This window comes from Platalea leucorodia (assembly GCF_965183815.1).
Source record: "Platalea leucorodia genome assembly, chromosome: 9".
Lineage (NCBI taxonomy): Eukaryota > Metazoa > Chordata > Aves > Pelecaniformes > Threskiornithidae > Platalea > Platalea leucorodia.
In genome coordinates, this window is record NC_138831.1 from 21,870,731 (window position 1) to 21,884,842 (window position 14,112).

The following is a 14,112-nucleotide window of genomic DNA, read 5'->3' on the forward strand; positions in this document are numbered from 1 at the left end:
AATGTGAAATGTGAGACAATTAAGAGGTAGCTGGTAGTTGAATGGATCTTTTAAAGATTTAGATCTATGAGTATATAAGCTCATGGAAATGAACTTTCCCATTTCTACTCTTAGCTTTTTTTCTTTCTTCAGCTCACTTTTAAATTCTCAGGCAGTTAGGCCCTCAAGGGAGAAAATCATGACACTTGCTGTATACCAGGTGGCAGGCTGAAGTCAAGGAATGATCTTACTGAAAATTTTCTGTATCTGAAGTCATCTGAACTTCCTGAGTACTCTCAACCTTTCCCTCCCCTCCCAAACCTGACTTTTCTCTCCCTTTTCCTCTCAGATGCAGATGGTAGGTTTTTTTGTGAGAGCAAATGGGAATACTTGTTCTTTGTTTCACTGATGAGATGGCTACCATCTTTATCAGAACACTCTCTGTAGCGTTGCACAAATGTCTCTGTATATTACCCCACTTTTGGCTATGGAGTGGCTTGTTATTTTATTTAGCAATTGTAGATATGAAATGATTGAAGAGCATTTTCTTCCCTTTGTGTTGCATTTCAGTCTATTTTCATATTAAACACTTCATTTCTTTACACTATTTTCTGCTGTTGTCTCTTTTTGGATTCTAGAGAATCCAAGAAAGAGATTTCTGATCTCTTGAGAGTGAAAGATTACTATAGTGATTTTAAATGAGTTTGTTATTACTATAACTTAGGTCATAAGGAGGCAGCACTGTATAAATTTTCAGCTTGAAGTTGAGGACTTTGATAAACAAGTATTTCAGATATCAAAAGAGAAGATTGGCAATGTGATCCACAACCCTTACCTTTCACTTACCTGCATTACATAAAAATTTAACTACTTTTTTTTTTTTTTTAAGCTAGATCTAGTGCTACACGTTCTGTATCTGAGCATTCCCACATCTGTGTGGCTGAGCACTGAGAAGCTTTTCTCTCATCTGATCCCAATTAAGCACCTCAAACATTCCTAAGGCTGTTTGTAATAGAAAATATATAAACCATCTGCGAAGCTGTGCCTTAAAATAGAAATATCCCCTTTTCCTAGTGGGTATTATGTATGCCGAAGCTGAGGAGTCACGCTTTTTAACTTGGCAATAAATACTGCTTGAGTTCCTTTTTGTACAATGAAGCAGCTTTGTAGAGTTCCCCACTTTGAAGTAGTCAAATGTTTTATTATTTAACCATTGTTTTAGAAGATGTGGATCAAGAAGAGCACAGGGAAAGACCACAGCTGTGACACATTGAGAGGTAGCCCATCTGTTAAACGAAGTTATGTTTTAACTAGACTTTTTCCTGAAATGGAAGATTGAAGCACTTTGAGGGGAGTTCTGAGCAGTGAATCCCAACCTAATCACCATCTGTGTCGACTATTGTCAGAAGCCTGAAGACAGTCAGATCTACAGGCTCTCCCTCTATCTTGTATTTCTTGTCTGGCTCAGTTGGTTCCTCAGTCAGTCCTGTCTGTGTTGGATCTTTCTCTGAGATGCCTGTGGAGAGCTTGGATGCCTAGTTTTAGGAAGAGAAAGGAGGCATCCAAGCTCTAAATGCTGCAATAACCTGTATCACAATCTTCTGTGCATATAACTTTTAGGTGGTTTGGATCAGTGCTTACTTAGTTCTGTTGAACATGCTGAGCTATAGGGCTTTATTGTTATGAATATTAAACTGAAATTGTGTTTTATCCAGAAGGTCCTTGCCCAGCTTTACTAGAAATATTGTTATTAGTTCTTAATTCCTACATTAATTTACAATGATTCCTTGATAGAAAGACCATCAAATACAAGTGTACCTGTTGACTGTTAGCAGAGATGCATTAAGACATGTTATGGTTTTTGTCCAAGTCCAAATTGCTAAAGAGGTGTAGAAATGGGAAGCAAACTATTGAGAAAATACTTTTTTCTTCACCTTATAAAGTCAAATTCTGTTAGGGATGGGGAAAAAGGAAACAGGAAAAAATAGCATTCCTAGCAGCTGACTAAGCAATTTTCAAGTTGTTAATTTGTGTTCACATAAATATTTCTCCTCAGGTTTCCTGGCATTGCTCTTAAAGGCAAGAAGTATAAACCACTCTTTGACTATTTTATTCAGGTAAGATGAACAAGTTTGGTGTTTGATACAGGATACAAAGACAAATGTAAAAATGATTCTCAATATTCCTTGTTTGTATTATAAAAATCTTGCGTCCTAATAACAAACCCGATGTTGTATTAAGGTAGTTCAAAATCCTAGTGAAAGGTTGAAAAACAGAAGGTTGACTTTTTTCTGTACTTTTCCCCTTAAGTTTTAAATACACGCAGAGTAAGAACTCGGTGATAAATAGTAGTTTGACTTCAGATTGCAGAGGAACTTCCAATTCACATTAATAAATAGGCAGTATTCTCTCAACTTTTCATCTGGTGAGCTTCTGTCATCTGCCTGTTAAGTCCACGAATTTTGTATTCACAAGAGAATGACTTTGACTGTGGATAACAGTTGCAGACATGTAGTGTTTTCCAGTGAAGAGTTAAAAGTCTTTGCTGAAATAACAACTGATACATGTTTTTTATGGATGTCCTCCTGTGCAGCATTTAAGCACTGTGTAAGTCTAGCATAGTTAATAGCACTGCAGATGATAATAGAATATATAGCAATAAGAGAGGGGGCAGACAATGTATATATTTTGAAAAAAATTCTGATTAAAAATTGATTAAATTTTTCAAAGAGTTGAAGTGGATTACAGTACTGCTGGACAAGCAGCTGTTAACTTGTGTAAGGGATTTGGTCATTTGTGACTACCATCTGTTCTGAAGCACGTGCTGAAGTTCGTGAAGGTGAGAAAACCTCTGTAGGGAGTAGGACCTGTTATGTCTAGAAAAAGGTCAAACACATAGCTGAAGCTGAAAAACGGGACTGAAGGTGTAAAGGTTTGGAATGGATAAATTTTTTGAGTCCTGCTGTACTTCTAAGGAGCAGATGGGCATCTACTTTTTTTTTTTTTTAGAATGGATGTCTTATCTCGAAATATCCCTCTTCAGAACAAGCCAAACCTAATATTTTGTAATATATTTGGTTCAGCTGTGACTGCAGTGATTTCTTTTACTACTTTTGTTTTAAGGAATAAAAAATATCTCTGTTTTTCATTATCCACATACTGAACACATGGAAAATTTTCAGATCTTTTCTTGGCAATTTTCTATGTGTTGTTTTGGGGTTTTTTTGTGTGTTTGGTTTTTTTACTTGATACTTACCACCTTCTCATTCTCTGGAGGAAGTAAAATATATTACTATAAAAGCAAACTTCTTTTTTAAAATTAGAAGGTACAGTGGACATAAAAAAATGCAAGGAGACTTCAGTGTATAGAATCCCTGTAGCTTTCTTGATTGTATCCTCACTTACAGGAGTGTACTGATTTGTAGTCTGTTAAGCACAGAACTGTGTGAAGATCTGTGGCTTGAAGAGTAATTGGCTATGAGGCCTTCTGGAGAGGTCTTAGTTTTAATCACATCTGACACTGTTTAAATGAAGTATACAGCCTGGGTGCCGAAGCTATGGGAAATGATTAAATAATGTTAGGAATGTCACATTTTACTATGCCACTTATTTTTGATGCAGTTCTTCACTCTTGCAGGTGGCTAGTGGCTCTTCCATATTCTTAAGAATTCTGTTTTGCTCTCTATATACGTGTACATATATATTAAAAAACATGTTTTTGTGTTACAGTGCAAAGATAAAGGTGCCTTTGCTGTGGTAGTAGACAGTTACGTGAAGGAGGAGGAAGGCACAGGTGTTGTACATCAGGCCCCCTATTTTGGTGCTGTGAGTATGAACTACATACCTGTTATGTTGATTTTGTTCCAACACACATTGCTTGGCTTTCCAGCTACTAGGGACTGTCTGTCAGGGTGACTATGATATTAAATAGTTCTCCCATTTGCTACTTAAAAATGTAAGAATACAATGTAGCATTGTATTCTAATGAGTTCTTGCACTCACTAGTGCCCTTTGTGTGCTAGACTGGAGATTTTAGGTGTCCCTTGATTTGGTTATTGTTGTGGTATGTGAAGTGAACTCACCACTGTATCTTCTGAGTGTCATTGATCTTAGCTTTTCTCAAAGTCTAAATTTACAGCTTCGAGAAGAAGTGATCTGTTACACTGATAGTCAAAACTGGCTTAGCTAAGTGATAATTTTGGATGGTAACAGCAGTTCTGCTCAGCACACTGGCCCTCTTCAGTGTTTCAATTTCATTACTCATTGGGCTTTTAGAGAATGAAAAAATGCTTTGACTGCTTTTGTACTGAGACTTTATCCCTCAGTGTAAAAGAGTTTTGTTGCACTCCATTCTTTTTTCTGTCTTTATTGTCCTTTCCTTTAGTCTATTCTTCTGAAGGTTAAGAGGGATAATTTTTCATGGATTTCATCATTTCAGTTTTTAGACACATGAATTAAATGCAGTAGTTTGGACTCATTGTCCTTTATGTATAGTGTCCTGTCTTCAGTCATTATCCAAAGATGCCCTCAAAAAACTTGCAGTAGAGCTGCCAATGCCCAGCAATTAGCAATCCCTGGACCACGAGCTCTATCATCATTTCCAGAAACTGTTGGCATTAGTAATAGGCCTCTTTGTATTCATGTGAAATATTCCATCCTTTTTTGTCTTTTCTTCTGTATTTTTCTAAAGGGTGCATCCATTTTGATGTCATTTCCCTTGTCTAGATGAACATGGATATGAAAAGATGTCCCAGCTTAATACAGCTGTGAATAAAGAAAATCGGACTGGGCTGTATGTTATTAGTTAGTAAAGAAATTCATGGTGACTGGTAAAGTGTCTTAGGAAGTCTGAAGCCTATCACACTACTTGCACCTCAGGTATTCCCCTATAGCTAAATTTTGCAAGGACTTGACTGAGGGGTGAGGGAACAGACTTGGTTTTGAGGCAGGAGCTCTTGCTGTAGGAGATGGAGTAAAGAAAGAGAACAGGCTGCTAATATAGAAGGAGCTCTGGAAGAAACTTTCCCTTGGCTGCTGTATTGTTTTGTTGTATATTTGCACAATACAGTTTAGTTGTTGGAAACAGCTTGTTGGAAAGCCTGAGTGGCCGGTTAGAGCAAGGATTATCTGCCCTCTTTTATTTGATTTTGTTATAAGCCCACAGAGATTTGTGTAAACACAGAGCAAAAAAAATCTTTAGTCTCTCTCCTGGGAAGCCAGCAATTACCTTTAAAACTATTTTTTTTAAAAAACATGAGAGTATCAGTTAAATGCATTGCAAAGAAAAAATGCATAAAATATTTGTGTGAGGAAAAAGAACACTAACCTCACAAACAAAACTTTGCACTCATGAGCTAAGGAGCAGCTTGACTTTATAATGCATGATGCATAGACCTGAGTCAACTGGATATGCTACCTTTAGAAGGAAATTGTGTAGTATATGTTGCACTTAATGCTGCTACCTTTTTTCTTTTGGGATGCATGTAGCTCACTTTTTGCAGCCCGCTGGTTATTTTTGTTCATAAAGGCTCACAAAGGGTTCTGGTTTAGGTTCAGAAATTCATCATTGTACAGTAGGCTCTATATAGAATGCTGGCATTAAGTGTTTGCCTTTAAGTGGGCAAGCTCAGATGAAAGAGGAGAGATAGTCCTGCCTACAGTCATGAGTTATCTTCCTAATTAATCAGCTTCTCTGTGAATTCCTTTGCTGTTGTGTTGAAGGTGAATAGGAAAGAGGAGAGGGGTAAGTGGAGTAGGAGGCAAGGGTCAGAGGAGAAGAAAAAGAGCACAGTCCTTCACAGAAAGTGTTGTATCTTGTCTCTATCCCTCCCCCTCGATATAAGTAAGTCCTTGGATAAATAGGGATAGAAAGTAAATTTTTTTAAAATTCTGCTTGCTGATACATATTCTGTATTGCTGATAGCTTAGAAATGTATCCTTCTGCAACAAAATTTAAACTAAAAATTCACCTTCATTTAGTTCCAGGATATGTAGTTTCGTTGTCTTGTGTGATGCTTTTGCCAAATACAAACTGCCACACAATATCAGAGCACTCTATTATTTCAGTTCAAAAGAAATGAAAATTAAAGCTCACAGAACAAGACAAACCTGTATTAAAAACTCTGTAAACTCATTGTAGCTCCAGATTAATGTGACACTAAGATTCAGCTGCTCAGGCACTTCATCATATGTAGAGGTATCTACAGTCAACTAAAAAGCTTTAGTAACATTTTAATTTGCATACAAGCCCTATACTTCTAGTGCCTGCTCAGACTGAGTCACAGAAGTTTCATAGATATGTTACTGTTGCACTTTCTTTTCAGTAATTTGCACAAGTATTCTTGATATTTTTTTGTTGTTGTTGTTGAGGTGCCGAAAGTGAACCTTTTGCTTCATGTTTTTGTTGTGTGTTTTTTTTTTTTTTTTTTTTTAAATTTCAGATAAAAAAAAGCTTTGAGTTCTTATCAATGAGCTGTTTAATAGCTTCTGCTTCATCTTCATTCATTTTGTGTATGGTTTTTAACTTTTATTTGTAATCTTTCGAGAGATCTAATCGTGGCAGGGTTACAAAAGCGAGCAGTATGACTTCTCTCCTGCAAAGAATTGAAATTTGTTGTAGCTTTCCAGAGGAGCTTAGCATTTGTGGATTTCTGTATGTGCCTGAATATATTCTTGGGTTGTGGTTGCTGAAGCAGATCTTCATTAAATCAAATGGCAGGTCAGTCTGGAAAGCTTTTACGTTCAAGTTTGAGTTCTTCAAAAGAAAGGAACTAACTGTAGAAAACCAAAATAACAAAGCCCTTTATATATCATTGGCTGCATCAGCGATGCAAATTGAACTGAACCACCTCTTGACCTAGGTCTTGCAAAGTGGAAGGTTTGTTATTATGTTTTAGCTAGGTTGTGAGTGTGCCAAGCTTTGTAGTCTTTGCTCGCTGCTTCTTCAAAGCCTTTTACAATTCACTGTCAAATCAGGGTTGACAGTAGTTCTGTCATCTGGCCTACATTTTAAACACTGCAGTCTGCTTGTTGTATCCCAGCAATAATAGCTGATGAAAAGTCAACTGAGGATGGGCTTATCTTAGTTAATCTATTGACTGAAGAAGCTGGTTGACAAAGTGGAGGCTGAATGATCGTGATGGCTGTCTGCAGCTGCTAGAGAATGGAAAGAGACTATGGTTTAGATAAATGAGTGCTGTAGCTGAAGTGGTTTTTCAAGTCTAAGTGTAGGACCTTGGTACATGAAATAGCCAACTTCACTATTGTTGTGGATAAATTTCATAATTCTAAAATATACTGTTAATTAACAGGCAACATCTGCCAGATCTGGCTTGAGGGAGCTGGTAACTACAGGGAGTGGTGGGTAGGTTTGGAGGTTCAGGATGAGGACCACAGAAAGGATCTGGAAACTCTGCTCTGTCACTCCAAAGTTGTCTCACCTGTGTTGGTTGTATCTAGGAAAGGAGAATTCAGTTAGCTATGGGCCGCTTGCTTATTTAATGCTTATTTACACACTTGCTTCTGGTGTGGTCTCCTTAATCAAGGTGGACAAACTGCTTTGGAGTACAACTTCTATGAAATGGCTGCTGCATTTTACAAAAGGTAAATGAGCTCTAAGCATAGAGGAGGCTAACAGTTCAACTGCTGCCAGTTTTAGTGGGCAGGGTCACTGCAGGTTGTGTTTCACACTATACAAAACTTTAGTTTTTGTTCCTGACATCTGTGGTTTCCCCTGTTTCATCAGAGCAGCAATACAGGAAACTCTAAGACTCAAAAAAGCACCCTGACTTGATGCAGGCTTAGACGGGGCCTTTTTGAGGAAAAATGAAGTGATTCTGTGAATGTGCTGAGAGTGAATGATCTGTGACTGTTCCTTTTTCCCTTCCCCTCCCAGGCCCAATAATGTTCTCTCACCTTAGAGCAAGAAAATGGGTGATCTCGAGTGGTAATTGGCTAAGATATGGACTTACTTTGACTTCAGACTTGAAATTAATATCTGAACTTTTCTATTCCCCTAATAATTTTGTTTTAATCTTTTCTAAGATACTATTGTTGTTTAGTTATGTTCATGAAAGTCTGAAGTGACCCTCTTTTTCTTAATTTTTTTTTTCTTTATGTTTTTTTTCTTACTGGTACAGGAAATTGAAAGTTTAAATGGAGGCTGGCCAGGAAAATAAACTGTGATGTTGTCCATGTGTGGTTCTTGGTCAGTAGCATTGCCTACGGGCCAGCAAAAAATGAGAAATACAGATGTAAAGGCTTTGGATCATTAAGACGTTCAGAAAATGGGATTTCTTATGTGGAGTTCCAGAATTAGATTGATTAAAACAACCTACCTTCTGAAAAATGCCATGCAGGCTAAACAAGGAAGTCTCTGGCTAGTACAAGAGCATGGCATAGTGGTTGTCTGTTCCTTTACTATGCATTAGTAGCCTGAAGCTGTTGACTACATGTATGTATGTGTGTATATATATGCACGTATATGTATATGCACAGAAGCACATGCACATATCCCCTCTACTAGGTGAGAGAAAACAGATATTCTGAAGAAATCATCATTTCTGTGGTGAATAAAAGTACAATCTTGTAAAATACATCTTTTCCTATGCATATTTGGGATTAGTGAAGGCTGAGTATTTTGCTATTCTTGTACAGTCATCACGTTTTCTCTTTAATATTTAATTTCTTTTTCCAGGGATAGATATTTTAACCAGTATTTTGTATTTCTATAACTTGGCACTTGTCTCTTTTGTAGGATGATTACAGAGTCTGCATGGATTTTAATATTATTCAGAAAGATTCTGTGCCTGTTTGTCCGGTTGATGCATCAGGCTGCTTCACAGCAGAAGTGACTGAGTTTGCTGGACAGTATGTGAAGGTTAGTGGACTTGGAGAAAGTAAATTACTACTTTATTCAAGATAAATTTTATATATGGTAGAAGTGTTCTTTTCTTTCCCTAAGAAAGAAAAGCATTGTCTTCAATGTGTCTTTGGTATCTGGAAAAATCAAAACTGTGTTTTAACATTTGCAATGATGTTGCAATTGTTTATTACAATATCTGAAAAATAAGGAATTTGAAATGGAAGTAATACTGTGTTTCTAGTAGTGAAAAGGAAGAGGAGTGTCTCCTGTTCACATCTACTGCAGAAAGAGTCTCACTTTTCCCTTGTTTCTTATGGAAATGTTACGTATGCAATCTCTAGGCAAGTGTGCAGAGGCCTCCTTTACCTCTGGATGACTTCTGAATTCACAAATTAAGTTTGTACCAGCCAGTTAGTGTAACATGACTTGTTAGAGGTGAGAAATCCAGTCATTTTCCCCACTTGTGGGACGTGTTGCAATGTGAATTTACTTGCCAATAGATGCAAAAGAATCCATGTAAAAGGAACCCACAGGAACTCCAGATTGCTACAGACACAAATCCATAGAAAGGAGTGCCTCTTTAACTTTATGTACTAAGAAAACAAATTGGTTTTAGTCATTTTCCTACTGGTACAGTTTGATAGCAAAGCATGTTCCTGTAAACACAATATACTTGAAAAAGGCTTAAAAATCTTGTATTGCATTTGAACTCAAACAGCTGTCATTGCTTCCTGCTATATATTAAGGCAAATAAGAGAACACTGGAGGCTACATGTTTATCTTCTTGCTAGTAGGAATATGAACTGAAGGCTCTTGGAAGATATTCTTATGATGCTGAATTCTTAGCTTATGAATATTGTTGTATCATAAATCTTTGTATATTTTTTTTTTCCTTTCTTAATGTTATGTCAACACTTGTTTGTTCAGTAGATTGCCTTCGGTTATTGATATACAACTTTTACTTTCAGCTTAGAACTTAAATCCTGTTTAGTTAGTAAGGTACTGTAAAAGATGCTTCAACTTCTGTAACTGTAGTCACGTTAGAGGAATTTGTTGTAGTGAAGTCTAAATATTAGGTAAGAAGCACTATGTGGCTTCCCGTCACAAAATCATAAGACTTAATGAAAGATTTAAGATATTAAATAATATGAGTTCTGGCTTGTATTAATGCTACAGAAAAATTGAATTTTGTACACAGTTGTGTGTACGTGGAAACAGAGTTAAGGGCAAAAAGGGACTGATGCTTTATACCAGGATTTGGAGAGCAAATAACTTTCCAAATTTAGTGTTTTACAGTGCCTCTGCAGTAAATGCATAAATGATATAGAACCTTTTTGCATTTTTTGTGTACGTAAATACTGGATTATTTGTAGGGGTCTTCTTAATTTGGGTATTGGAGACAAATCCTGTAGTAGCTTACTAAAATAGTGAAATTTGTATTCCAAGGAAAATTTTTTGTTCTGTCTTTTTAGGATGCAGATAAGAACATCATTAAATTACTGAAAGAGAAAGGCAGACTGGTTCACAGCAGTAGTTTTAAGCACAGCTATCCTTTCTGCTGGAGGTAAGGAGAGAAGTGCATATGGCTTTAAAATTGAGGGTTCTAACTGAGTAGTTCTTCAGATTTGTCTCATTTTTTCCCTCCCTTGACCTACTTAATTTTTTTTAACAAGACTAAAAGTAACAGGAATCAAAAATATTGAATTAGGAGAGCTCCAATTTGGTTTAGTAATGAAGTAAATTAATTTTTTTTGACATAAATCTGATTAATTTAAGTGTAGTGCTGAAAACTTTTTTCTATTATGATTTTACAGGTGTGTTTTTGTAGCTTGAACGTCTCATTCTTTGGTGTTGCATGTAGTATTGCTGACTACTTTTTGAAGTCATCTAAAAAAGCTTATTTTCTAAACAGCTAAGTACTGAGTGGTGGAAAAGGATATTTTGGTACCCTTTGAATTGTATCCAAATAAGTATATCGCAGAATGTCTTTAAATGTTTGTGTTCAGACTTTCCATTTTTTGGATAAAATGGCTATATTATAGCTGTTATCATAGTTACTTCTTTTTAAACTTGTAAAATTACTTCTTTCTTTGGAATCTGGTAGAGCCCAGTTGCTTATAATGTGGAAATGTCGGTACTGTTGATTAAAATCAAAGTTAGCATTTATCCACTACAGTGGGTAGTAAGCGTAATACACAAATATGTTTTTCTGCTCAGTCATTCCTGAATGGAGTTCACAAACAATGGTTACATCTCTGATCACAAATAGCAGTTCACATGTTTATAATATCTGTGGAGACTTCTTAGAAATATTTGGTTTTGTCAACTAGAAATTCAAGATTAGCTCTGGAATATCAGGTAGGTGGTTCAGCACAGTGGCCTTCAACAGTCTTCCTTCTCAGATTAGGGATTTTGCAGAGGTTGAAGGAGGACTCCATGTGCAAGTCTCCATGGGCCTTCAGAAATACAGGCTAGACAAATTTAATCTAGAAAGGAAGCATGTTTTTGTTAGTGTCCTCTCTGGTTTTAAATGTATACAATTGGTGTTGCAAAATTGAGAGAAAAAAAAAAATCACTGAACAATGTCAAATTTAAAAAAAGAAACTTCAGTAATCTTTTAGTAGGAATATTGTAATAAACTGTTTTATTACAAGTAAAGGCACACTTCAAAAAAATAAAATATCTAATTACGTATCTGAAATGGCTTGAACATTTTATGTCATATCTGATGCATACAGCACCTGAACTGAAATAACAGTGATAAAAGCTTTTCTCTCCGTCTAGCTTTAATGCTACCTGGTGAAGTGTTTTAGCAGTATGCACTTATCTTTGATCTATAGCAAGAATAACCTTTACTTGCTCTTGAATAGCATGAGTGGTTTGTTTCTAACAGCTACCTAGAAGGAGAATTACTCTTCAAGGGTTATGTCCTTGATGATTTGGGACAGTTTTTGAAAAATGGCAGCCCAAAACCAAGCAGTGCTTGTGTTTTTCTTATGTAGCAATTCAAATGTACAGTCATGGCCTTCTGAGACAAACCAGTAATGTAGAAATGCTGATTCTGTAGAATGTACTTAATCCTGCCACTCTGTTGACATTTTTGTTGATTGATGATAAGTTGCAGGCAGCACCTAGCAGCAAATTATCTGGTGGGAAGAACAGAATAATGGATTCTACTTGAAAAGCTCATTTCACTGCCATCAGAAATCAAACCATAATTGGAATATGCTAAAAGTAGAAGAGTAGTTCATAACTTCGAACATAGTTATAAATTATTTTGATTAATGTAAGAAAACTTTGAAATCAGACTCTTCTACTTAATATACCACTGTTCATGCTTTTCCCTGAAACCAGGCAGTTGTTGAATCCTCATTATGTTGAGCTATTTTCCCTCTCTTTACATATCATCGAATTAGGGTCCTTCTCTACATTTTCTTGTTATTGTGATATGTAGTAATTTTCTGTTAACTAAACTTTAAAATCTGAGAGAGGAAAACAGTAACAACTTGGTAAGTACACAGTAGGTAATTTTCAGTTGGAATTCCCCTTCATTGGAACTGCTGAAGAAAGAGATCATTGGTCAAAAACACTCTATGTAGATGTGAGATCTTGAGAGTCTATATGGTCTAGGTAGCAATTTAACAACTCTGGAAGATAGCAAAGGTAACTAGCATGACAGCTGAAGTGTCCATCACAGCTACTGCATGCCATTCTGTTTGGAAGCTATATTGGGAAGCTCTACCATTGACAGATGAAGAGCTTTGTCTTTTTCAAGCCAGTGAAAGCAAAGCCAAGAAGCATCTTTCATAGCACCTGGTCACTTATCTATCATTTGTTTCCTAAATTATGAGAAAATGGAACGGTAATAAGATCACAATAATTTGTTTACAACAGCTGTGCAGTCCAAAACAGGTATGAGAAAACTATTGGGAGTGTGGAGTGTCCACAGAGAATGGTCTTTCCAGTCTTCATCTTCTCAAGTATAAAGATTGTATTTCAGAGAATGCTAATTTTGTGACACTGAAAAGGAACAGGCAATTTGCTCAGGTGCTTTGATTGCTCTGATATAATTCTAAAGGACATATTTATAAGGGGAACAAAACATCGTTCAGTTGAGACAGAGGAATGTTTAGGCAGGAAATTTATAAACATTAGTCTCTGATTTAGGTCTGTCGGTGTTTTTTCCCTTGTCTTGCATTGATGGAAAACACAACCCAGTAATGGGTATTTCTCATTTGATTCTACAGCAAAGAATTGAATCTGGTTTCCTCAACCCTCTCACCAGTCATGAGGGGCAGAAATGTGTAAGATGTTACTGGTTGGGCAGATATTCAGTGTGTTTTTCTGTTTTTGTCTCCTGCTGAGACACTACTTGGCAGTACAGCTAGAAGAAAGAAAATATTCAGGGAAACTGTGCCATCTCCCATTTCTTACTACCTTCATGTAGGTGGAAACAGTGCTCTGTGGGTGCTCCGGAATGGTTATCAAGTATTATACAGTTACAGAGTTAGGTTGAAAGCCTGGGAAATGATCATGGCTTCATCTGCTTGTCTCTTTCATAGATCCTTTGTGTCTGAAGCTACTTTTGCACTAAAGCTTGTCTTCCATCAGCCCCATCTGTCAGCTGCTTATTCCTGATAGAGATTGGGTACCAGTTTATTGTCCCAGCATTCTTTTTGCAATATGTTAAGGCCATGTAAGCAACTGTTATTATCAGGTTTTATTTTTCTTGTTTCCAGTAACTCAAGATCTTGTAGGTGATGGCAATTCATCATTCTTCAGCACATCTGAAACAAGATACTCATTGAACTAAAGTACTTCTGGAATACTTTGTAGCTTGCAGAATACTTTCTTTTTTACTGTGATCTTGCTGCTGTGAGTTGTTAACTGAACTGTTCCCTTTCTCAGGTGTTAGGACTTAAATTTGAGAAGAACTTCCTAGCTTAGCATGTTTGCATTTAATAGCTAGAACACTACTACATTATTATTGCTTTGAGCTTTTACCATATCCTGTAAGTTGTGGGTTTTCTTTTCTTTCTGTTGGTCAGGCAGGTGTACCTTTAGGAAGTGCTTCCACAGTAGCAATTCTAATTTACATCATAATCTCCAGTAGTTTGTGCATTTCAAATTAGTCCTTGCTATGGATAGAAGTAAAATGAATTAAACTTTTAAGATGGGTTGTTTACAGTAATGACTGCATGTAGGAGATAAGGGTGGTTTCTCAGGGTCTTTGCTTGTGAACTATTGTTGAGTAAGTGTATTTCCAAGTT

General features: G+C 36.5%; 1 protein-coding gene across 1 annotated transcript in view; it reads left to right on the forward strand.

Moving 5' to 3' along the window:
- IARS1 (isoleucyl-tRNA synthetase 1) overlaps positions 1-14,112 on the forward strand; it is a 110,182-nt gene that overhangs the window by 26,790 nt on the left and 69,280 nt on the right. The window contains exons 9-12 of the mRNA XM_082322249.1: positions 2,036-2,096; positions 3,709-3,804; positions 8,735-8,857; positions 10,315-10,406. Of these exons, the coding sequence (XP_082178375.1) occupies positions 2,036-2,096; positions 3,709-3,804; positions 8,735-8,857; positions 10,315-10,406 (372 nt within the window). The remainder of the gene's footprint in view (positions 1-2,035; positions 2,097-3,708; positions 3,805-8,734; positions 8,858-10,314; positions 10,407-14,112) is intronic.